Below are 26,275 nucleotides of genomic sequence, written 5' to 3'. Positions count from 1 at the left end.
GTTGATGTCGCCGTTGATCCTCTCCTGCCTGGGCTTCCTCCTTCGCCCAGGGTCCTTTACCAGCCAATATCTCCTCCCAAGTCCAAAATGACTTCCCCACCTGTGTCCAGGATGTCTGCTGCTCCTGGGCACGCTGCTTGGTCCGTTTTTGGTGGGATCTTCTGTCACGATCGTTGAGAGACGGGTCAGACCAAGGTGCAGCGTGAAAAGCGTACATGTTTATTTAACTCAATAAACATAAACAAAACAAGAAACAACGTAACGTGAAGTCCTCAGGCTATAAACATACCAGTCTAACAGGAACAAGATCCCACAATCAACAGTAGGCAATAGGCTACCTAAGTATGATCCCCAATCAAAGACAACGAGCGACAGCTGCCTCTGATTGGGAATCACACCCGGCCAAACCTAGAAATACACATCTAGATCCTAAACATAGAAATTCTAACATAGATCCTTACGCCCTGACCAAACCAACTAAAGACAACCGGCCTGTCAAGGCCAGGGCGTGACAAGGCGTCACTACAGACCCCCTGGTTCGATTCCAGGCTGTATCACAACCGGCCGTGATTGGGAGTCCCATAGGGCAGTGCACAATTGGCCCAGCGTTGTCCGGGTTTGGCCGGTGTAGGCCGTCATTGTAAATAAGAATTTGTTCTTAACTGACTTGCCTAGTTAAATAAAGGTATAAAAATATATATATATATTGATTGAGGGCGGCAGGTAGCCTAGCGTTTGAGAACATTGGGCCAATAACCGAAAGGTCGCTGGTTCGAATCTCTGAGCTGACTAGGTGGAAAAATATGTCGATGTGCCCTTGAGCAAGGCATTTAACACTAATTTCTCATGTAAGTCGCTCTGGATAAGAGCGTCTGCTAAATGACTAAAATGTAAATATTGATACAGCCTAACTGATCAAACTCCAGCATTTAGATTTGTAATGTTCAAATAGAGTATAGTCTTGCAAATCACAAACTATATCACCAATGTCAAATAACACAATATTCGATTTAATCATATATCGGCCAACCCTAGTTTTTAATAAAATCTCCCCTTTGTGATGACATTGGTTTTCTTTTTTTTTTTTTTCTAAATGTAATGACAGGGTTGGAAATTAACCCTCGCCACCCGCTAAATGCGGGTTGATTTGGTCATTGGCAGGTAAGAATGTATATTTCACCAGCCACTTTAGCGGATGGTCACACAGAGCATTTATTATTATTATTATTTTTTTCACATGTAGAAGTTGGTCGAATTGACAAGAAAACTTAGTGCTCGTATTTCTTGGCCATTTACATCGTTTTGTTCACATGCAATATGATGTGATTTGCTAGGTTGTTTTTCAGTGTTTGAGTTTGCTGCAACTGTCTGCTGCTAGGATGACATCGCAGTCAAAGATTTCTTTCATCACAGACAAGCAAGTGCCCAAGTTACCACGGTAACGGCCCGTCTCTTAAAGGGCCAGCTGAACATTTCTGTCTCACCTAATGATTATGCTTGATTGAGCATGGATCACTCCCAAAAATGTTTATTCATGAACTTTTAGTCATTGTTCTCGTAGATCTATTGCTACATTTCTACTTAGGCGCACATCATGTAGCCTACTCCTTGTAGAAAATGTCAGCATAGAGCCCTGAACTGTAATAATAAATAAGCCGTATCACTCAGCATTTTGTGGCAAGGCAGGCACTTTGTTGATTCTTGATGTTCTATTGTAGAACTGTTTATCTGATTTTATTATTGGATCTAAATGATTTATTTTAACATACATTGGTTAAAAGACGCAGGTCACAAAAATTAAATGAAATTAAGCAGTATACCCCATTACTTCTTACTAGTAATACATTTCTTGTTTTTGAAACATTAGAAAGCATGCCCATCCATTTTTGGGGGGATTTTTGGTGTAATTATGTAGCAAAAAATATTTGGGCTGGTAAAAGATCTGAGTGGCTGGTAGATGTTTTAAATGGTAAACGATCCCAATTTGTTTTAAACGTTTAAACGTTCACACCCCTAGAACTAACTGTATAACATTTTGTATACAAATTGTGTGTGGCGAGCCATTGTGTGAAGTGAACCGTTATTGAGTCTGAGCGTGTCTATTGTGTGTGATTTTGTGTGTGGCGCATTTGTGTATTTGTATGCTGTGTATGCATACTCTAACGTGTCTGTGTTCTGTGTGCCCACAGAGAGTTCTCCAAGGAGAGAGAGAAGGCCAAGGCTCGTGGAGACTTTCAGAAACTGCGAGAGAAGCAACAGCTGGAGGAGGACCTGAAGGGCTACCTGGACTGGATCACTCAGGCTGAGGACATCGACCCGGACAACGAGGACGAGGAGGGCTACGAGGAGGGCAAACGCAACCGTAAGCACCCTACAACACACACACACACAAACGTGCACCCACACACTACCCTAAAACACGCACACACAAATGTGCGCACGTACAAATGCGCACACAAATATGTGCACGAGACCAGTAATAATGTATTTGATTTGACACACGCAGAGACTAAAATTGAGCTTTTTGGCCATCAAGGAAAACGCTATGTCTGGCGCAAATCCAACACCTCTCATCACCCCGAGAACACCATCCTGCTATGGGGATGTTTTTCATCGGCAGGGACTGGGAAACTGGTCAGAATTGAAGGAATGATGGATGGCGCTAAATACAGGGAAATTCTTGAGGGAAACCTGTTTCAGTCCTCCAGAGATTTGAGACTGGGACGGAGGTTCACCTTCCAGCAGGACAGTGACCCTAAGCATACTGCTAAAGCAACACTTGAGTGGTTTAAGGGGAAACATTTAAATGTCTTGGAATGGCCTAGTCAAATCCCAGACCTCAATCCAATTGAGAATCTGTGGTATGACTTAAAGATTACTGTACACCAGCGGAACCCATCCAACTTGAAGGAGCTGGAGCAGTTTTGCCTTGACGAGCTTATAGAGACATACCCCAAGAGTCTTGCAGCTGTAATTGCTGCAAAAGGTGTCTCTACAAAGTATTGAATTGGTAGGGTGTTTGTTTCACAATAAAAAATAATTTGCATCTTCAAATTGGTAAGCATGTTGTGTAAATCAAATGATGCAAACCCCCCAAAAATCCATTTTAATTCCAGGTTGTAAGGCAACAAAATAGGAAAAATGCCAAGGGGGGTGAATACTTTCGCAAGCCACTGTACATCTCCCTACACTAAAATATTGCACACTCACACTCGTGCACACACACACTCACACACACACACACACAAACACAAACACAAACACACGGCAGAGCAGATAATATAGATTTGGTGAGCCAGAGTCCCCTGTAATGTAGGTCAGTGTAGGGAGATGAAGCCAAATGATCAAGGTTGTTTTTGAGAGAAAAAAAGATTACACACAGAAGCTATGTCACGCTGCACTGTGAGTCAGGTGATTATACTCTCTCACTCTCCGTCGACACACACTTCACACACTTAGACACACACGCTCCTACACGTAAACATGTTTACCGCTACATCTTGTAATCAGCAACATTCCCAATATTGTTGTCAACTATTGTTATGACTCTAAAGAGTATCTATATCAGGTGTGTGAGGTGCACTATACAGCTCTATTATCATAGCCTTCCTCAGTTCACACCCTAGTAATGTGTGCAGAGCTCTCTGTGTGCCGGTTTAGTTAGTCTGAGGAGGGAGTACAGGGATAAATCATATTACTTGAGCAGAAAAAAGACTGTAATCCAAATCCTCTTTATATAAGCAGCACATGATGCAGAACAGAACAGCGAAACTGCTACTGTCCATTCATACAGCTTTAGTACAGTATCTCTATCCACCCTCCCTATCAACCAGTGAGCAGCACTACGCTACTACAACATCTCTCATTCCCCCTCCCCTAAAACCTCTTTCGCTGTGTAACTTTAGAGCTGCATCTCTCCTGTACTCTCTCCACACCGCAGAGCTTCAGTACGGTCCCAGTCCCGGTCCTGTTTACAAATTAGGGAGATTTAGTCAAATATCTCTGCCAAGCTTCCAAATACACTGTAGTTTTACTTGGATTTTTCTCCTTTCACCCAAATGAGTCTAGAGTCAATAACTGGATTTAGTCTTTGAACCTTTAAACCAAGTTAAGCAAAGTAAGGTATAGTCAATTATAGTAAAGTATATTCAAGCGTATTCAAGTATAGTCAAGTATATTCAAGTATAGTCAAGTATAGGAAAATAAAGTGTAGTGAAGTCTGATCATTCTAGTGTTTATCATCAGAATTAGCACCACTGCCTCCATTCACGCAGTCAACAGAAACACTAACTGGATAGTAATGTGATAGGAGATATGGTAGTAACAGCAACTTCAGTATGTAAGTCTCAGAAGTGAGCCTTCTAGTGCTGGTAATGCTTGGCACTGGGCTGAAGGTCAGGGGTTATAATAACATGGATCCCCTTGGCGATACCAACCTGGGAAATGTATCATGCTGGCTTTTCTGTTGCTGTCACCGGTCCGGGCCATGACATGAGAGACTGTATGCTAACATGTACATGTGAATGCTGTTAATTTGCATTGCAGCATGTTAGTATAGACTCTAGTGCTACTGTTATGTATTTTACTGTTCTGTACTGTTCTGTTCTGTACGCCCCCCCCACCCCCGGCCTGCAGACACTAGCTTCCTGTCATGTGACTAACAGCTGTCCATCTTCCTCTTCTGCTCCTCTTCAGTGTCTACTACAGTCCATCCTATTGGTGTCAGTGTCAGTGGTGCTGGTGTTGTCAGTCAGTGTCGCTGTTGCCAGCTGTACTGTTGTTGTTGTTGCTGTGGTTGTTGTTACTGTTGTTGTGGTGAATTGTTACTGTGCTGCTCTAACCCGTCTTGATAGAGCCCTATTCTCGCCCCCATGTTTCTCTGCTGTGCCGTATGGTGCGCTGCTGTCTGAATGCATGGGCTTGCATGCTTTACACATGAAGGGGTGACTCTGGCTGACCTCACAGAGAAGAAGAAAGGAAGCAGGTTTGGGTGGTTCAGCCAGTCCTCCGACACTCATGGTAAATCCCCTGGTTTTCCCTTCCACATTGAAGAAGTGTGTGTGTGTGTGTAGGGTGGGGTGTGTGTGTGTGTGTGTGTGTGTGTAGCAGTGGAGGTTGCTGAGAGGAGGATGGCTCATAATAATAGTTGGAACGGAGCGAATGGAATGGCATCAAACACATGGAAACCATACGTTCGATGTATTTGATACCATTCCACTGATTCCGCCCCAGCCATTACCACGAGCCCGTCCTCCCCAATTAAGGTGCCACCATGTATGTGTGTCCGTGTGCGAGTTAGCAAGATCGTGTGTGTGTGTGTTGAGTCTGCACTTTTGTGTGAAAGCTTGTGTGTTTGTGTATGTACTAATGTGTGCAGCCTAATCCCCCTGCTTGTGCTTTGCTATTGTGATTGACCCTTCTTATCCCCTGTGAGAGTAGTCAGGTGATGAGTAGCAGGGAGCAGAATATGAATACATACTTCCCCGGTTGATGCCAGGCGCTCAACTTCTCTCCCTCTCGCTCTCTCTCTATGCACAGCCCATTTAAAGCAACAAGGCTAGGGGCTCAGTGTGAATAGGCAAACAGGGCTAAACCCAGATCACTACACCTAACAGCATTCAGATATTGAGAGAGAGACAGAGAGAGAGCTGTCTCTGTCGTAGCACTCGAAAGTCAAGGAGAACGCTTTCACACAAACTAAGCAGCAGTGCGTCCATACCCTCGCACAAACAGGGAGTGCTCTCACATAAAAGTTGTAGCACTGTCAGGGTTTTTTTCTGGATCAAAAAGGGGCTTAGGCGATGAGCGTGGCAGGGGGCGTGGCAACGGGCATGGTCCACCCTTCAGCGCAGGTGAATTTTAGAGAACATTTGGAGAAATGTTTGCATTTTTTTTGTGTATTTCCTGCAATTCTACACATTTCTCCATGGAGCTGAGAGAAATGTTTACAGTTTTAAAGCAAATTTCCTGCAATTCTACCAATTTTGCCGTGGAGCTTAGAGAAAATGTTGCATATTGAAAACTAATTTCCTGCAATTCTATGCATTTTGCCATGGCTAATTGACAAGCAGAATAACTAAATCAATACTGCTAAATTCATTGTTTACTATTCTCCCTGTCTAGCTTTTATTTTGGTAATAGTTAATTCTCAAAGACTATATTATGAAACAATATATAGGTCCATTATCTTTTCTACATACACTACCGTTCAAAAGTTTGGGGACAATTAGAAATTCCCTTGTTTTCGAAGGAAAAGCAAATTTTTTGTCCATTAAAATAACATAAAATTAATCAGAAATACAGTGTAGCCATAGTCCCATGTAGCTCAGTTGGTAGAGCATGGCGGGTTCGATTCCCACGGGGGACCAGTATGAAAAAATGTATGCACTCACTAACTGTAAGTCGCTCTGGATAAGAGCGTCTGCTAAATGACTAAAATGTCATGTAAAAATGTTAGTGTTGTAAATGACTATTGTAGCTGAAACTGCTGATTTTTTATGGAATATCTACATAGGCGTACAGAGGCCCATTATCAGCAACCATCAGTCCTGTGTTCCAATGGCACGTTGTCTTTGCTAATCCAAGTTTATCATTTTAAAAGGCTAATTGATCATTAGAAAACCCTTTTGCAATTATGTTAGCACAGCTGAAAACTGTTGTGCTGATTAAAGAAGCAATAAAACTGGCCTTCTTGAGACTAGTTGAGTATCTGGAGCATCAGCAATTGTGGGTTCGATTACAGGCTCAAAATGGCCAGAAACAAATAACTTTCTTCTGAAACTTGTCAGTCTATTCTTGTTCTGAGAAATGAAGGCTATTCCATGCGAGAAATGGCCAAGAAACTGAAGATCTCGTACAACGCTGTGTACTACTCCCTTCACAGAACAGCGCAAACTGTCTCTAACCAGAATAGAAAGAGGAGTGGGAAGCCCCGTTGCACAACTGAGCAAAAGGACAAATACATTAGAGTGTCTAGTTTGAGAAACAGACAGCTCACAGGTCCTCAACTGACAGCTTCATTAAATAGTACCTGCAAAACAACAGTGAAGAGGCGACTCTGGGATGCTGACCTTCTAGGCAGAGTTGCAAAGAAAAAGCCATATCTCAGACTGGCCAATAAAAATAAAAGATTAAGATGGGCAAAAGAACACAGACACTGGACTTTTTCTTTGCAACTCTTCCTAGAAGGTCAGCATCCCGGAGTCGCCTCTTCACTGTTGACGTTGAGACTGGTGTTTTGCGGGTACTATTTAATGAAGCTGCCAGTTGAGGACCTGTGAGGCGTCTGTTTCTCAAACTAGAAGGGATTTCTTAGAAATTCCTGGAGTAATCTGACCGTTCTTTCTTTCTTTTGTTGAGGAATTTGTTGGTGAATTAGGTTTATTTTCTCTGGGATGTGTTTGACACAGCTGTGGTACCTAGGGTGTGACTGCGCACTGTACGTTTGATGTGTGTGTGTGTGACATGTACAGTGTGTTATGTGGGGTTGTGTGTGTGTGTGCGTGCGTGCGTATGATTTACTCTGGTACTCTGTTTGCTGCCACAGCGAGTATACCAGCCAGTGAGACGGAGTCAGTGAACACAGAGAATGTGGCTGAGGATGAGGTGAAGACACCGTGCTGTGGACCTTTTTGGTAAGAACCCCCCACAGACTATTACCACATCTGCTGTACTGTCACTTAGAACACAACCTTGGATATCATAGAAACTACGACATTCTTTACAGAAACACAACCTCTGTCACCTGAGTGACCGATCGTGTAAACATGTGTGTGTTTGGTCTTTATATCTGTATCTATCCTCTATCCTGTCTGCTGATGTAAAACGAGCTTAAATAATATACATTTGTTTGATTAATTCTAAAGACCACTCCTGTTCGGTCATAAAGATGGTACATAGGATATGTAGCTTTGTACAAAATTAATGAATATCCTGCAGTCAGCAAGCTGAACGGACATTTATTATAAATGTCTTGATTTTTCCAGCCAAATAATTTCAAAGTCAAAGTTCAGGTCAGTGAAATCACCTTGCCTTGCATGTGTCCTTGCTTGATGCATGCAGCAGCAGTCTGTACAGTAAAACTTTTATTTTTCTGCATGAAGTGGTGACGTCTTTTATTTCTGTATATAAATGCTTGCTTAGGTTTTTCTACTGTATGTGCTGTTCTGATCTCTAGAGTCTGCATTAATGAGTCTTCAGGTAATAAATCAACTCCACCTCCCCTTTAAACAAGTCAGCATGTAATCTGGGGCATCGGGAGGAACTGGAGGAGCTGGTGCCTTATGCAGCGTTTTTATACTTTGTGATCTATACTGCATGCTATGCTGCGCTCTCCCTCTCCCAAAGTTATTTCATCCAAAGTTCATTGACTTCTCTTTCCCAAGTTTTCTTCAGATATTCTTTGAATACAGTGCCTACCTAAAACCCATCTTTATATACAGTATTTCCTAACTCCCCTCTAACCATCGACCCTCCCCCTCTCCCCTCTTCAATGACAACTTCCCTGTGCTGCCCCTACTCATCTCCTTTTGCTGACATCACTTCCTGTCTCACAGTCGGCGCTGGCGTCGCTGGAACAGGTTCTGCCGCAGGAAGTGCCGGGTGGCGGTGAAATCGGTGCCTTTCTATTGGCTGGTGATCATCCTGGTGTTTCTCAACACGCTCACCATCTCCTCAGAGCACTACAACCAGCCTGACTGGCTCACACAAGTACAGGGTTAGTTCACTACAACCAGCCTGACTGGGTTACACAAGTACAGGGTTAGTACACTACAACCAGCCTGACTGGGTTACACAAGTACAGGGTTAGTACACTACAACCAGCCGGACTGTGTTACACAAGTACAGGGTTAGTACACTACAACCAGCCTGAATGTGTTACAGAAGTACAGGGTTAGTACACTAAAACCAGCCTGACTGTGTTACACAAGTACAGGGTTAGTACACTACAACCAACCTGACTGGGTTACATAAGTACAGGGTTAGTTCACTACAACCAGCCTGACTGTGTTACACAAGTACAGGGTTAGTACAGTACAACCAGCCTGACTGTGTTACACAAGTACAGGGTTAGTACACTACAACCAGCCTGACTGGGTTACACAAGTACAGGGTTAGTTCACTACATCCAGCCTGACTGGGTTACACAAGTACCGGGTTAGTTCACTACAACCAGCCTGACTGGGTTACACAAGTACAGGTTTAGTACACTACAACCAGCCTGACTGGGTTACACAAGTGCAGGGTTAGTACAGTACAACCAGCCTGACTGTGTTACACAAGTACAGGGTTAGTACACTACAACCAGCCTGACTGGGTTACACAAGTACAGGGTTAGTTCACTACATCCAGCCTGACTGGGTTACACAAGTACCGGGTTAGTTCACTACAACCAGCCTGACTGGGTTACACAAGTACAGGTTTAGTACACTACAACCAGCCTGACTGTGTTACACAAGTACAGGGTTAGTACACTACAACCAGCCTAACTGGGTTACACAAGTACAGGTTTAGTACACTACAACCAGCCTGACTGGGTTACACAAGTACATGGTTAGTACACTACAACCAGCCTGACTGGGTTACACAAGTACAGGGTTAGTACACTACAACCATCCTGACTGTGTTACACAAGTACAGGTTTAGTACACTACAACCAGCCTGACTGGGTTACACAAGTACAGGGTTAGTACACTACAACCAGCCTGACAGTGTTACACAAGTACATGGTTAGTACAGTACAACCAGCCTGACTGTGTTACACATGTACAGGGTTAGTACACTACAACCAGCCTGACTGGGTTACACAAGTACAGGATTAGTACACTACAACCAGCCTGACTGGGTTACACAAGTACAGGGTTAGTTCACTACATCCAGCCTGACTGGGTTACACAAGTACCGGGTTAGTTCACTACAACCAGCCTGACTGGTTACACAAGTACAGGGTTAGTACACTACAACCAGCCTGACTGAGTTACACAAGTACAGGGTTAGTTCACTACAACCAGCCTGACTGGGTTACACAAGTACCGGGTTAGTTCACTACAACCAGCCTGACAGGGTTACACAAGTACAGGTTTAGTACCCTACAACCAGCCTGACTGTGTTACACAAGTACAGGGTTAGTACACTACAACCAGCCTGACTGGGTTACACAAGTACACGGTTAGTACACTACAACCAGCCTGACTGGGTTACACAAGTACAGGGTTAGTACACTACAACCATCCTGACTGTGTTACACAAGTACAGGGTTAGTACACTACAACCAGCCTGACTGGGTTACACAAGTACAGGGTTAGTACACTACAACCAGCCTGACTGTGTTACACAAGTACAGGGTTAGTACAGTACAACCATCCTGACTGTGTTACACAATACAGGGTTAGTACACTACAACCAGCCTGACTGGGTTACACAAGTACAGGGTTAGTACACTACAACCAGCCTGACTGGGTTACACAAGTACAGGGTGAGTTCACTACATCCAGCCTGACTGTGTTACACAAGTACAGGGTTAGTACACTACAACCAGCCTGACTGGGTTACACAAGTACAGGGTTAGTACACTACAACCATCCTGACTGTGTTACACAAGTACAGGATTAGTACACTACAACCAGCCTGATTGTGTTACACAAGTACAGGGTTAGTACACTACAACCAGCCTGACTGGGTTACACAAGTACATGGTTAGTACACTACAACCAGCCTTACTGGGTTACAGAAGTACAGGGTTAGTACACTACAACCATCCTGACTGTGTTACACAAGTACAGGGTTAGTACACTATAACCAGCCTGACTGGGTTACACAAGTACAGGGTTAGTACACTACAACCATCCTGACTGTGTTACACAAGTACAGGATTAGTACACTACAACCAGCCTGACTGTGTTACATAAGGACAGGGTTAGTACACTACAACCAGCCTGACTGTGTTACACAAGTACCGGGTTAGTACACTACAACCAGCCTGACTGTGTTACACAAGTACAGGATTAGTACTCTACAACCAGCCTGACTGTGTTACACAAGGACAGGGTATGCGGCTACCACTCTCAGGTCAGGTGGTAAGAAAAAACTCCTGGCCCTAACTATAGTATCTATGATATTTGCTATACTGTTAATGTGTTATATTGACTGACACCTCCTTCTGCCCTGCGTGTTTCCAGACGTGGCAAACAAGGTTCTGCTGGGCATGTTTACGTGTGAGATGATGACCAAGATGTACAGTCTGGGCCTGCAGGCCTACTTTGTGTCCCTTTTCAACCGATTTGACTGCTTCGTGGTGTGTGGAGGCATCACCGAGACCATCCTGGTGGAGCTGGCCATCATGTCTCCTCTGGGCATCTCTGTGTTCCGCTGTGTCCGCTTGCTCAGGATCTTCAAGGTCACACGGTGAGACCACTATCATGTGGAGTAGGGTGAAGTTGCCCCTAGGCGCTGATCTTGGGTCAGTGTTGCTCTCCCACTAATGGTTGAGGTAAGGATTGAGGGAGGGGAAGCTGATCATAGATCTGTACCTAGGGAAAACTTCACCCCGGATCAATGCCGGTGTCAAATCAAATCAAATCAAATTTTATTTTTCACATGTTTCGTAAACAACAGGTGTAGACTAACAGTGAAAGGCTTACTTACGAGTCCTTTTTCAACAATGCAGAGTTAAAGATAAAGAGAAAATACAAATATAAATAGTGACACAAGGAATAACTACACAGTGAATAACTAATAACAATAAAGAGTAAAAATAACATGGCTATCGAGTCAATGTGCAGGAATACTAGGTAAATGAGGTAGCTATGTACAAACAGTGCCTTCAGAAAGTATTCACACCAAAGGGACATTTTTACAGTCAATAACTATTCAACCAGTTTGTTATGGCAAGCCTAAATAAGTTCAGGAGTAAACATTTGCTTAACAAGTTGCATTGACTTACTCTGTGTGCAATAATAGTGTTTAACATTATTTTTGAATGACTACCTCATCTCTGTACCCCACACATACAATTATCTGTGAGATCCCTCAGTCGAGCAGTGAATTTCAAACACAGATTCAACCACAAAGACCATGGAGGTTTTCCAATGCCTCGCAAAGAAGGGCACATATTGGTAGATGGGTACAAATAAAAAAAAGCAGACATTGAATATCCCTTTGATCATGGTGAGGGTATTAATTACACTTTGTCACGATCGTTACACGATGAAGCGGACCAAGGCGCAGCGTGATAGGCGTACATACTTTTATTAGTGTACACACAACGAACCAAAACAATAAACGATACGTGAAGTCCTAGGTTAAATACACAAACCTTCCGGAACAAGATCCCACAATAAACTAGTGCCAAAAGGCTGCCTAAGTATGGGTCCCAATCAGAGACAACGAGAATCAGCTGCCTCTGATTGGGAACCACCCTGGCCAACATAGAAAACACGAACTAGAACACAACATAGAAAATCACACATAGAAAATCCACACCCTGGCTCAACATATAAGAGTCCCCAGAGCCAGGGCGTGACACACTTTGGATAGTGTATCAATACACCCAGTCACTACAAAGATAACTCCCTAACTTAGTTGCCGGAGAGTAAGGAAACCGCTCAGGGATTTCACCATGAGGCCACTGGTGACTTTTAAAACAGTTACAGAGTTTAATGCCTGTGATAGGAGAAAACTGAGGATGGATCAACAACATTGTAGTTACTCCACAATACTAACCTAATTGACAGAGTGAATAGAAGACAGCCTGTACAGAATACAAAAATTGCAAAACATGCATCTTGTTTGCAATAAGGCACTTAAGTAATACTGCAAAAAATGTGGCAAAGCAATTAACTTTTTGTCCTGAATACAAAGTGTTATGTTTGGGGCAAATCCAATACAACACATTACTGAGTACCACTCTCCATATTTTCAAGCATAGTGTTATGAGTATGCTTGTAATTGTTAAGGACTGGGGAGTTTTTCAGGATAAAAAAGAAACTGGAGTTAAGCACATGCAAAATCCTAGAGGTAAACCTGGTTCAGTCTGCTTTCCACCAGACACTGGGAGATGAATTAATCGTTCAGCAGGACAATAACCTAAAACACAAAGCCAAATCTACACTGGAATTGCTTACCAAGAAGACAGTGAATGTTCCTGAGTGGCCGAGTTACAGTTTTGACTTAAATCTATTTGAAAATCTATGGCAAGACCTGAAAATGTCTGTCTAGCAATGATCAACAACCAATTTGACAGATCTTGAAGAATTTTGAAAAGAATAATGGGCAAATGTTGCATAATCCAGGTGTGGAAAGCTCTTAGATACGTACCCAGAAAGACTCACAGCTGTACTCGCTGCCAAAGGTGTTTTTACGAAGTATTGACTCAGGAGTGTGAATACTTATGTAAATGAGATATTTCTGTATTTCATTTTCAATAAATGTGCAAATGTAAAAACATGTTTTCAATTTCTCACTAATGGGGTATTGTGTGTAGATCCATTTTGAATTCAGGCTATAACACAACTAAATGTGGAATAAGTCAAGGGGTATAATAATAATTTTTGAAGGCACTGTAGGTAGGGGTAAAGTGACTAGGCAGCAGGATAGATAGTAGACTTGGCTGTAGCAACAGCGTATGTGGAGCAGTAGCAGCAGCGTATGTGGTGAGTGTGTGTGAGCGTGTGTGTGACGTCAGTATGCATGTGTGCGTATGTTATGTGTGTGTGGGCATATGTAGTGTATGAGTGTGTTGGGGTGTCAGTGTAAGTGTGTGTGAGTGTAGGGTGCAGAGTGTGGCTGTGACTCGAGATGTGTTTGTGTGTGTGTGTTTGTTTATGCTCTTTGGCCAGAGTAAAGTGTAAAAAAAAATCAGTTTGTTTGTGTGTGTGTGTGTGTGTACATACTGTGTGGGTGTGTGTAATTTTGCCTAACCCCCCCCTTCTCTGTGTGTTGTCCAGTCACTGGCAGTCTCTCAGTAACTTGGTGGCGTCGCTGCTGAACTCCATGAAGTCCATCGCCTCCCTGCTCCTCCTCCTCTTCCTCTTCATCATCATCTTCTCCCTGCTGGGCATGCAGGTGTTCGGAGGCAAGTTCAACTTCGACGAGACACAGACCAAGAGGAGCACCTTCGATAACTTCCCCCAGGCACTGCTCACTGTGTTTCAGGTGGGTGAACAGTACAGTGTGTGGGGGTGTTCTCTCTCTCTCACACACACCTACTTATATTTAGAACCTCATGAGTTACCTACATGTATATTTAGTGAATGTTGTATATACTGTAAGGAGAGCCTCCTCATGATGACATCATGACATGAGGGCTAGCACAGTGAACCCGGGTCTCCCACGAGAGAAACCAACGTCCTGACCATTATACCAAGAGGAAATTCCCTCTTGGGGCGAGGGCAGACACTGATTTTGAAGTCACAGGCGAGGCTACCTCATAACGTCACCATGAGCAACCATGACCGACTCATGTCCGCTACATAAACACTGATTGCCATTTGCAGTGAATAAAGTAATGCTCTGTATATTTTCAATGCATTTTTCCACAATAGGTGGGTAAACGCTTGAGACAAATAACGTCAAAGGCATTTAAAGGCGTTTACCCTTCACTACTCCACTGGGCTAGCCATACCAGAACTACTCCTCTGTCTGTTTCCGCTGTATGTTGTGTATTACAGTACATAAGTAGAGTAATATGCACCATTGTCTCTCTATGGCATGTTAAATAAACTACAGTAGTATGTGATGATGTACTAATTTACATTTACATTTGAGTCATTTAGCAGACGCTCTTATCCAGAGCGACTTACAGTTAGTGAGTGCATACATTTTTCAGAATGGCCCCCCGTGGGAAACGAACCCACAACCCTGGCGTTGCAAGCGCCATGCTCTACCAACTGAGCTACACTAATCAAATCAAAGTTTATTGCCGATGTTATCAGGTGCAGTGAAATGCTTGTGTTTCTAGCTCCAACAGTGCAGGAATACCTAGCAATACAAAAAAACTATACACACATAATAAAAAAATAATTTACCAAAAAATGATAAATATAAACATATATACATATAATGTATATTACATATTATGGTGTGTATCGACAGTATGGACAGTATATGAATAGAAAAGGTGTGTACAGCAGTAGTTACATAGGATGAGCCATGACTAGAATACAGTTTGTACATAGAAAGTGGGTGAAACAGTATGTAAACATTATTAAAGTGGCCAGTGCTCAATGACTCTATGTATAGTTCCTTCAGAAAGTATTCATACCCCTTGACTTACTCCACATTTTGTTGTGTTACAGCCTGAATTCAAAATGGATTAAATAGATTTTTTTGTCTCACCCATCTACACACAATACATTTACATTTTACATTTACGTCATTTAGCAGACGCTCTTATCCAGAGCGACTTACAAATTGGTGCATTCACCTTATAGCCAGTGGGATAACCACTTTACAATATGTATTTTTATTTTATTTTTTATAATGACAAAGTGAAAACATGTATTTAGAAAAATGAAGTACAGAATTATCACACCCCTGAGTTAATACTTTATAGATGCACCTTTGGCAGCGAGTACAGCTGTGAGTCTTTTTGGGTAAGCCTCTAAGAGCTTTGCAACCTGGATTGTACAATATTTGCCCATTATTCCTTTTAAAATTCTTTGAGCTCTGTCAAGTTGATTGTTGATTATTGCTAGAAAGCCATTTTCAAGTCATGCCATAGATTTTCAAGCCGATTTAAGTCAAAACTGTAACTAGGCCACTCACAAACGTTCAATGTCGTCTTGGTAAGCAACTCCAGTGTAGATTTGGCCTTGTGTTTTCGGATATTGTCCTGCTGAAAGGTGAATTTGTCTCCCAGTGTCTTTTGGAAAGCAGACTGAACCAGGTTTTCCTCGAGGATTTTGCCTGTGCTTATAGCTGTTTTCTGTTTCTTTTTATCCTAAGAAACTCTCTAGTCCTTGCCGATGACAAGCATACCCATAACATGATGCAGCCACCACCATGTTTGAAAATATGAAGAGTGGTACTCAGTGATGTGTTGTGTTGGATTTGGTGAATGCACCAATTTATAATAATATAATATGCCACTTAGCAGACGCTTTTATCCAAAGCGACTTACAGTCATGCATGCATACATTTTTTTGTGTATAATTTGTAACTCGCTATGGATAAGAGCGTCTGCTAAATGACGTAAATGTAAATGTAAATGTAAATGTAAATGTAATTTGCCCCAAACATAACACTTTGTATTCAGGACAAAAAGTTCATTTCTTTGCCACACCAACTTTATTAAATTTTTATATTTTTTGGATCATTTGTGAGAAGGAGGCAGTGATACTTTCTTTAAAGTCTCACTGCCTCCTTCTCACAAATGATCCCAAAAATATAAAAATGTAATAAAGTTGGTTCAACACAGTGGCAGGTCATTTTGACCCTAGGACAACGGGAGGGTTAAGTGCCTTGTTGCAAACAGGATGCATGTTTTGTCCTGAATTTAGGTTAGTATTGTGGAGTAACTACAATGTTTTTGATCCATCCTCAGTTTTCTCCTATCACAGCCATTCAACTCTGTAACTGTTTTAAAATCACCATTGGCCTCATGGTGAAATAGCTAGGAAGGACGCCTGTATCTTTGTAGTGACTGGGTGTATTGATACACTATCCAAAGCATAATTAATAACTTCACCATGCTCGGTGCCCTTCTTTGCGAGGCATTGAAAATCCTCCTTGGTCTTTGTGGTTGAATCTGTGTTTAAAATTCACTACTCGATTGAGGGACCTTACAGATAATTGTAAGTGTGGGGTACAGAGATGGGATAGTCATTCATGTTAACCACTATTATTGCACACAGAGTGAGTCCATGCAATGTATTATGCAATTTGTTAAGCACATTTTTACTTTTGAACTTATTTAGGCTTGCCATAACAAAGGGGATGAATACTTATTGACTCAAGACATTTCAGATCAGAAGAACAAAAGGACTGGACTTCCTGTACGTTACCACAATCACACCATGAGTTGTTAATCATGAAACATACACCTCCACCTTTCTTTTTCCCGGAGAGTTCTTTCTTCCTGTCCATGCAATGGACTGAGAACCCCGCTGGCTGAATGGATGGGGACAATATATCTGGAGAGAGCCATGATTCTGTAAAACAGAGTATGTTACAGTCCCTGATGTCTCTTTGGAATGAGATCCTCGCCCTGAGTTCATCTACTTTATTGTCCAGGGACTGAACGTAAGTAAGTAATATACTCAGAAGCGGTGGATAGTATGCACGCTGCCTGAGTCTAACTAGGGCTCCACTCCTTCTACCTCTACTCTCCGGCGTCAGCGTTTTGGTGCTGGCCCCAGGATGAATAGAGCTGCCTCGTGCAGGTCAAACAAAGGATCCAGGTCAGGGAAGTCAAAATTCTGGAAAAAAATTTGATGAGTGACCTCCGATCGAATATCCAAAAGTTATTTGCGGCTGTAGGTAATAATACAAGAAACGTTCTGAGCAAATAATGTACGAATTAACAAAAAAATAAAAAGAATACTGCAAAGTTGGCTGGGAACTAGAAACAGGGTGACCGTGTCTGTCGGCGCCATCTTGTTACCAGTGAATGCTGTATGTGTATCCATAGAATCGCATATGAATTCTAGGACCTCTATGTGTGTAGCATCCAAAATGATTGAGTGTATTTGGGTGCGTTGTGCCCAGATCCTGACAGGTGAAGACTGGAACGCTGTGATGTATGACGGCATCATGGCGTACGGCGGCCCTTCTTCCTCAGGGATGATCGTCTCATTCTACTTCATTATCCTCTTCATCTGCGGAAACTGTATCCTTTCGTTACCACACTCATCCTGTCATCCCAATCTCTCTGAGCCCAGATAATCCCAATCTGCTCTAACTACGTAGTTTCTATTCACTAACCACAGATTCTACTTTTTAACTAGTTAAAGTGACTTGATGTGACTTGACCAGGTCAAACTAATTTCCCTAGTTCTATGGATTATTCTTTATGGACATGGTCTACCAGGGTGGATATAGACAAAATCCAAGTTGTTCTTGTTCATGTTCTTATGAATAGGGATGGAGCCTTGCAAACACAACCCCTTTTTTGTTTATGTAGTCAGTCTTGTTTCTTCCGTCCTTATCGCAATGAACATTTCAGATGTTTCTGAATAAGTGTATATGAGTATGTAGCTCATACAGTACAATAGATGTGTTCAGGTTCTGTCCTTGACTGAACACTTTGCTCAGACATCCTGCTGAACGTCTTCTTGGCTATTGCTGTGGACAACCTGGCAGACGCAGAGTCTCTCAACGCTCCAAGAGACAAAAAGGACGAGAAAAAGGAAGAGGTAAAACTCCATCCCAGACATATTGTGGTTCAGGTTTATTCAGCATCATTGTATACATGTGTTGCATCTGATTCCAGACTTACAGTTATAACTTTTTATCACATTTGCTTCTATGGATACAGGCACCAGTGGAGGAGGAAGAGGACAATGCTGCAGGTACAGGCCTGTGTGTGTGTGTGTGTGTGTGTGTGTGTGTGTGTGTGTGTGTGTGTGTGTGTGTGTGTGTGTGTGTGTGTGTGTGTGTGTGTGTGTGTGTGTGTGTGTGTGTGTGTGGTCTATCCCTCTCACTGTGAGTCTGTGCAGCGGAGGAGGAGGAGGAGGAGCCGGAGGTTCCAGCAGGGCCACGCCCAGCCATCTCTGAGTTGGTCAAGAAGGAGAAGATCACCCCCATCCCTGACGGCAGTGCTTTCTTCATCTTCAGCAAGACTAACCCGTAGGTCACACACACAAACACATACGCACACACGCACACACTCTTTTCTGAGCTCTCTCAGCAGGTGTGTGTATTTTCTGTGGTTCTCCTCAGGATCCGGGTGGGATGTCATAAACTCATCAACCACCACATCTTCACCAACCTCATCCTGGTCTTCATCATGCTCAGCTCTGTCTCCCTCGCTGCAGAGGACCCCATACGCAACTTCTCCGCACGCAACATCGTAAGTACAGAAACCTTCTGTCTACATTAGAATAATGTTGGGTCATATTTATTGGAACACATAGTATACAGTAAATTATTTTCAATTGTTAGGCTACATAGTAGTACATAGTAAAGAAACATTCTGTATTGATTTGTGATATTTACAAGTAAATAGTACTTATTTTAAGGTTATTGATTTAGATTTAGTGATTTAGTTTGTTAAGAGTGACATTAACGGTAATGATAACTCTTTCCTGAACTTTCCCCCATGATCCTCTGAGGCAGCAGGTTCAATGACTTTGGAATCATTATGTAATCTCATCAACTTAACCTCAAACAGCAGGAACTTTAAGATGATATGTCATTGTGGTAGTAGGTGGATGACATCGTGCAGGTGCTCTTAATGAAATTATATATTGAATATATACTGCATTATAGAATATATTGTAATCTACATGGATTTGATTAATTTATATGAATACTGTAGATTTTTTGTTTATGCATACTAAGTCCTTTCCTATGCTCTTTCCTGCACACATGGATTCCCACTCTAACTTGTTTTTCAAATGTCTTTGATGAACATACTTGCATAACCTGTATAATCTTTGTTAAACATGTTCGTTGCTTTTTGCAGATACTTGGTTACTTTGACTATGCTTTCACGGCTATCTTTACTGTTGAGATCCTGTTGAAGGTAAATGGCCTGTGTCTGCCTCTCTGTGCTGTCAACTAACTGACCCCACAGTAACACTCCCAACGTCTGGTTGCCTTCCAGGTCCTAGGCTATGCAGATTATGTCTTCACTAGTATGTTTACATTTGAGATCATGTTAAAGGTAACTCTCGCTAATGACGACAGAGAGCCTTGCTGCACTCTCTCCTTGTGTGTCACCTGCTGCCACCACAGTACTACCTGCCTTGTTTTAGTTTTCCTTTTCTGTTCTTTCTCTTTTTACTCCATGGCACCTCTTTTAACTACCAAAACATCGAGACTGCCATCATTAGCTTAACTCACTTACTAGCACTGCACATACACTAACTAACACAAGAGTTGTTCAATTTCCACTAATCAAGAAACTAATAATCCAGGAAGGAATCAAAGACACAAACTATCCCAGATTGGTGTCATCATGTTTGTCACGTTTGGAAAAGTCATCATTGAGTTGAAAAGGTTTTGGAATTTTGACCGACGACACAATTTTGTGCAACTCTCGAAAAATTATGCAACTCTTTGTGCAAGGAAAGAGATATCAATGTGCTGTTTAAGAGATTAAGCTTTGACTGAAGTTGACCTTGAAGTCATTTGGGGAGTGTTGGGGGGTTTAAAAACAAACATCTAAGGCCATCTCCAGTCAAAGCCAACTCTATGCCTCTGTTTCATACTGACTGACTGCTATTCAGATACTAAGCCATAAAAGAGGGGGCAAACCAACCATGTTCATGTCGAGCATGGGCTTTCCCCTGATTGACTGAGTGCTTAGAAATGTAGTGTTTCCTTCAGAACCCTTAAGAAGACAGCCCAACCCCGCCCAGTCCTGTCCAGGGTCGTATTCATTAGGGCACACCGTAGCAACATGTTTTGCAACGGAATGCGAAAACTAGGGTTTCTTATTGGACCAGTTCAGATAGTCCTTCCCTGTTGTTGTTTTTTGGTGCCGAATGAACACGACCCAGCTCAGTTTGGTCCTGCTGCATTAGCAGTGCTTTCTGTTAGCGCTAGCTAGTCTCTACATTTACATGCACTCAGGACGATGAATCCTTTTCTTTTATGATTTCAACAAGACTTCCTTTTGCTGGGTTGTTTACTTCTCTGCCTGCTGAAGTCTGATATTTGTATCCCTTTATATTAAAGAACATGAAGGAATGTGCTTTAAGGGAAACGGCCATACATGAATGTGTCAGTAAGGGCATTCAGTTTTCCAATCGGTAGGGCGTTCGATCCTTTCGTTTCTCTCAGGTAGTAGATATAATATTTGTCCTCAGCGTGGCAACAAACTGCATGTTTTATTGCCGCGAGTGACCCTGTTATTAGCCGATTGTGAAATGAATGACTTTCTACTACATTCATGTACCACGGTGCCGCAGGGTGGCGACGGTAGCTGCTAACCTGCTGTTCTACTGCTCTGAGTCTGAGCTCGCCACCCTGAAATAGAGTGATCTACAAGAGTGTGGAAATACTGTATGTGGGTGTATGTGGGTTTGAGGGGAGGTGTGTCTGTTTGTCTTGTGGTGTAAAACGGTGTATTTGTGTACTTGTGTGTGTCCCTGTGTTTGTGTGAATGTGTGCGTTGATGTGTGTATTTGTGTGTATTTCTTAGTGTTTGTTACTCGTCTAACTTGCTGTGCCCTTCCCTCCAGATGACCACATACGGAGCGTTCCTCCATAAAGGAGCGTTCTGTAGGAACACTTTCAACCTGCTGGATCTGCTGGTGGTGGGGGTCTCCCTGGTCTCCTTCTGCATCCAGTCAGTACCTGCTGCTACCCTCCACCTACACTATTTTTTTTTTCTCTCTCTCTCTCTCTCTCTCTCTCTCTCTCTCTCTCTCTCTCTCTCTCTCTCTCTCTCTCTCTCTCTCTCACTCTCTTCTCTCTTTCTTCATCCTCATATTCCTCACCCCTTATCCCTCTCTCTCTGTTTCTTCTCCTGTCCTAACACATCATTTTTTATTGATATGGTCAAGTTTGATATGACAATGAGTGATTGTGTTTAGAGAGTGCAAGTTTGTTTCTGACAGTGAGTTCCTGTGATGACATTTAGGTCCTCTGCCATCTCAGTGGTGAAGATTCTGAGAGTCCTGCGAGTGCTCAGGCCCCTGAGGGCCATCAACCGAGCCAAGGGCCTCAAGGTACAGTACTGCCTCATCCTAAAACATTATACCTCCTACTCCTTCTCTTTATGGACCATATTACTTGCCTCAGTATTGGTAGAACAATTGCAGTACACTTGGGATAGTTTGTTGCCAAAATCTTTACAGGGTTTAAAAAAAAAACTTTCTAGTTCACGGTACTGTATCATCGCTATACATTTACATTACATTTACGTCATTTAGCAGACGCTCTTATCCAGAGCGACTTACAAATTGGTGCATTCACCTTATAGCCAGTGGGATAACCACTTTACAATATGTATTTGTATTTGTATATTTTTTTGGGGGGGGCGTGAGGTAAGGGGGGGTAGAAGGATTACTTTATCCTATCCCAGGTATTCCTTAAAGAGGTGGGGTTTCAAGTGTCTCCGGAAGGTGGTCAGTGACTCCGCTGTCCTAGCATCGTGAGGGAGCTTGTTCCACCATTGGGGTGCCAGAGCAGCAAACAGTTTTGACTGGGCTGAGCGGGAACTGTGCTTCCGCAGAGGTAGGGGGACCAGCAGGCCAGAGGTGGATGAATGCAATGCCCTCGTTTGGGTGTAGGGACTGATCAGAGCCTGAAGGTACGGAGGTGCCGTTCCCCTCACAGCTCCGTAGGCAAGCACCATGGTCTTGTAGCAGATGCGAGCTTCAACTGGAAGCCAGTGGAGTGTGCGGAGGAGCGGGGTGACGTGAGATAACTTGGGAAGGTTGAACACCAGACGGGCTGCGGTATTCTGGATGAGTTGTAGGGGTTTAATGGCACAGGCAGGGAGCCCAGCCAACAGCGAGTTGCAGTAATCCAGGCGGGAGATCACAAGTGCCTGGATTAGGACCTGTGCCGCTTCCTGTGTAAGGCAGAGTCGTACTCTCTGAATGTTGTAGAGCATGAACCTACAGGATCGGGTCACCGCCTTGATGTTAGCGGAGAACGACAGAATGTTGTCCAGGGTCATGCCAAGGCTCTTCGCACTCTGGGAGGAGGACACAACGGAGTTGTCAACCGTGATGGCGAGATCATGGAACGGGCAGTCCTTCCCCTCTTGCCGAGGTTCAGCTTGAGGTGGTGATCCAACATCCACACTGATATGTCTGCCAGACATGCAGAGATGCGATTCGCCACCTGGTTATCAGAAGGGGGAAAGGAGAAGATTAGTTGTGTGTTGTCTGCGTAGCAATGATAGGAGAGGCCATGTGAGGATATGACAGAGCCAAGTGACTTGGTGTATAGCGAGAATAGGAGAGGGCCTAGAACTGAGCCCTGGGGGACACCAGTGGTGAGAGCACGTGGTGCGGAGACAGATTCTCGCCACGCCACTTGGTAGGAGCGACCGGTCAGGTAGGACGCAATCCAAGAGTGAGCCGCGCCGGAGATGCCCAGCTCAGAGAGGGTGGAGAGGAGGATCTGATGGTTCACAGTATCAAAGGCAGCAGACAGGTCCTATATATTTGACATATATTGACCTTTCATCAATGTAATGCCATTTTACAGTTCAATAGCTGCTAACATTTGAACTTTGCCCCCTACAGCACGTGGTCCAGTGTGTGTTTGTGGCCATCAGGACCATTGGTAACATCATGATCGTCACCACGCTGCTGCAGTTCATGTTCGCCTGCATAGGAGTGCAGCTATTCAAGGTCAACACCGTAACACCGGTTCTAAGATCAGTACCGTAACACGGATTGTGATATCAATTGCATCGTAACATTAGTAAATCCCATCCAGACATTGACACTTGAGGGTTCATTTAGAATCAGTACCATTTAGAAGATGTGTGTGTTTGCTTCACAGGGGAAGTTTTACCGCTGCACAGATGAAGCCAAGTCTAGCCCCGACGAATGCAAGTCAGTTGCTTTTGATACATTTGTCCATCTACTGTATACACAGCAAACTGACACCATTCATTTTGTACCATAAATACTTACATTTACTCTACATTATGTGTTCTGTAGTGTCTTTGATTTGACCATGTTGCGCATAGACATACATATTCACAACATTCACAATATGAATATTGTTTATATACAGTACATCATAGGACTAATCCTGACCTCTGACCTCTAACCCCTGTGTCCTCTGACCTCTAACCTCCCAGGGGCACCTACATCCTTTATAAGGATGGGGACGTGAACCAGCCATTCGTCCATAAGAGAGTGTGGCACAACAGCGAGTTCAACTTTGACAACGTGCTCATGGCCATGATGGCTCTGTTCACTGTGTCTACCTTCGAGGGCTGGCCTTCGTAAGACACACCTATTCATATTATACACCTATATACAATATTATGCACTTTCATATTTGTGTCTTTTGTGTATAAAAACATAAATTATACAAACGTGTGTTCTCGATCTCGCTCTCACACGCACGCTTTCTCTCTCTCTCTCTCGCTCTCTGTCTCTCTCTCTCTCTCTCTCTCTCTCTCTCTCTCTCTCTCTCTCTCTCTCTCTCTCTCTCTCTGTCTCTCTATCTCTCTCTCTATCTATATCTCTCTCTCTCTCGCTCTGTCTTTCTCTCTCTCTCTCTCTCTCTCTCTCTCTCTCTCTCTCTCTCTCTCTCTCTATCTCTCGCTCTCTCTCTCTTTCTCTCTCTTTCTCTCTCTCTCTCTCTCGCTCTCTCTCTCTCTCTCTCTCTCTCTCTCTCTCTCTCTCTCTCTCTCTCTCTCTCTCTCTCTCGCTCTCTGTCTCTCTCTCTCTCTGTCTCTCTCTCTCTCTCTCTCTCGGTCTCTCTCTCTCCTCTCCACTCTCTCAGGTTGCTCTACAAGGCCATAGACTCAAACAGGGAGAACCTGGGTCCCATCTACAACTACCGCATCGAGATCTCCATCTTCTTCATCATCTACATCATCATCATCGCCTTCTTCATGATGAACATCTTCGTGGGTTTCGTCATCGTTACATTTCAGGAGCAGGGAGAGAAAGAGTACAAGAACTGTGAGCTGGATAAGAACCAGGTCAGAAACAGCATGTGTGTTCATGCGGTGTCTATGTGTGTGACTGAGTTGTGTGGCACTACATATCTAGACTAGCAGTTCTCCCACACTGGGTAAGTGTTCCGAGTGTGTTGCTATGCTATGTTTGTGTTTATAAACCGGGTGGTTCGAGCCCTGAATGCTGATTGTCTGAAAGCCGTGGTATATCAGACCGTATACCATGGGTATGACAAAAATAAATGTTTATTGTTCTAATTACGTTGGTAACCAGTTTATAATGGCAAAAAGGCACCTCGGCGGTTTGGGGTATATGGCCAATATACCACGGCTAAGGGCTGTATCCAGGCACTCCGCTTTGCGTCATGCATAAGAACAGGTTTATTTAAGTAATAAGGCCCAAGGGGGTGTGGTATATGGCCAATATACCATGGCTAAGGGATGTTCTTAAGCACGACGCAACGCGGAGTGCCTGGACACAGCCCTTAGCCGTGGTATATTGGCCATATACCACAAACCCCCAAGGTGCCTTATTGCTATTATAAACTGGTTACCAACGTAATTAGAGCAGTAAAAATAAATGTTTTGTCATACCCATGGTATACGGTCTGATATACCACGGCTTTCAGCCAATCAGCATTCAGGGCTCGAACCACCCAGTTTATAATGACCATTTAGCCATGGTTTATTGGCTATATACCACACCCCCTCGTGCCTTATTGCTTAAGTGTACTATACTGTGTGTACAGGTATGTAGTGTATAACCGTGTGTGTTCTACAGCGTCAGTGTGTGGAGTATGCCCTGAAGGCCCGTCCATTGAGGAGGTATATCCCTAAGAACCCCTACCAGTATAAGTTCTGGTATGTGGTCAACTCCACAGGGTTTGAGTACATCATGTTCGTCCTCATCATGCTCAACACACTATGCCTGGCTGTGCAGGTAAGAAGAAGCTCAACCCAACCCATTCATAAGCCATAGTTGTGTAGCAGCATTCATTAAAAGGCAATATCCTACCGTACGACCCCTTAGCCAGCATCTCGCCTTGTAGAATCTCTTTGTTCTTCTATACAATATATGGCACTTACATCTACACTTTCTCTCTATCCACCGTTCTCTGTCTGTCTCTGTCTCTATCTCTGTCTGTCTCTGTCTCTGTCTGTCTCTATCTCTATCTCTGTCTGTCTCTGTCTCTATCTCTGTCTCTATCTCTGTCTGTCTCTGTCTCTGTCTGTCTCTATCTCTATCTCTGTCTGTCTCTGTCTCTATCTCTGTCTCTATCTCTGTCTGTCTCTGTCTCTGTCTGTCTCTATCTCTATCTCTGTCTGTCTCTGTCTCTATCTCTGTCTCTGTCTCTATCTCTGTCTGTCTTTGTCTGTCTCTGTCTCTATCTCTATCTCTGTCTCTATCTCTGTCTGTCTTTGTCTGTCTCTATCTCTATCTCTGTCTGTCTCTGTCTGTCTCTGTCTCTATCTCTGTCTGTCTCTGTCTCTATCTCTGTCTGTCTCTGTCTCTAT

General features: G+C 43.3%; 1 protein-coding gene across 6 annotated transcripts in view; it reads left to right on the top strand.

Moving 5' to 3' along the window:
• LOC121575421 (voltage-dependent L-type calcium channel subunit alpha-1D) overlaps positions 1-26,275 on the top strand; it is a 133,253-nt gene that overhangs the window by 71,798 nt on the left and 35,180 nt on the right. For 2 of the 6 annotated variants that reach the window (XM_041888531.2, XM_041888525.2), the window contains exons 9-28: positions 2,190-2,362; positions 4,942-5,019; positions 7,547-7,634; positions 7,986-8,012; positions 8,556-8,716; positions 11,178-11,403; positions 13,944-14,151; positions 17,704-17,824; positions 18,250-18,350; positions 18,473-18,506; positions 18,654-18,783; positions 18,877-19,006; positions 19,763-19,822; positions 21,345-21,451; positions 21,746-21,833; positions 23,364-23,471; positions 23,626-23,678; positions 23,930-24,076; positions 24,583-24,784; positions 25,542-25,700. In XM_041888531.2, the coding sequence (XP_041744465.2) occupies positions 2,190-2,362; positions 4,942-5,019; positions 7,547-7,634; positions 7,986-8,012; positions 8,556-8,716; positions 11,178-11,403; positions 13,944-14,151; positions 17,704-17,824; positions 18,250-18,350; positions 18,473-18,506; positions 18,654-18,783; positions 18,877-19,006; positions 19,763-19,822; positions 21,345-21,451; positions 21,746-21,833; positions 23,364-23,471; positions 23,626-23,678; positions 23,930-24,076; positions 24,583-24,784; positions 25,542-25,700 (2,401 nt within the window). Of the gene's footprint in view, positions 1-2,189; positions 2,363-4,941; positions 5,020-7,546; positions 7,635-7,985; positions 8,013-8,555; positions 8,717-11,177; positions 11,404-13,943; positions 14,152-17,703; positions 17,825-18,249; positions 18,351-18,472; positions 18,507-18,653; positions 18,784-18,876; positions 19,007-19,621; positions 19,682-19,762; positions 19,823-21,344; positions 21,452-21,745; positions 21,834-23,363; positions 23,472-23,625; positions 23,679-23,929; positions 24,077-24,582; positions 24,785-25,541; positions 25,701-26,275 lie in introns of all 6 variants that reach the window. The other 4 variants (XM_041888535.2, XM_041888533.2, XM_041888530.2 and 1 more) reach the window with 3 other exon arrangements.

Source organism: Coregonus clupeaformis, chromosome 10 (assembly GCF_020615455.1).
Source record: "Coregonus clupeaformis isolate EN_2021a chromosome 10, ASM2061545v1, whole genome shotgun sequence".
Lineage (NCBI taxonomy): Eukaryota > Metazoa > Chordata > Actinopteri > Salmoniformes > Salmonidae > Coregonus > Coregonus clupeaformis.
The sequence above is the reverse complement of the archived record's forward strand: the minus strand, read 5'-3'. Positions and strand labels throughout refer to the sequence as shown.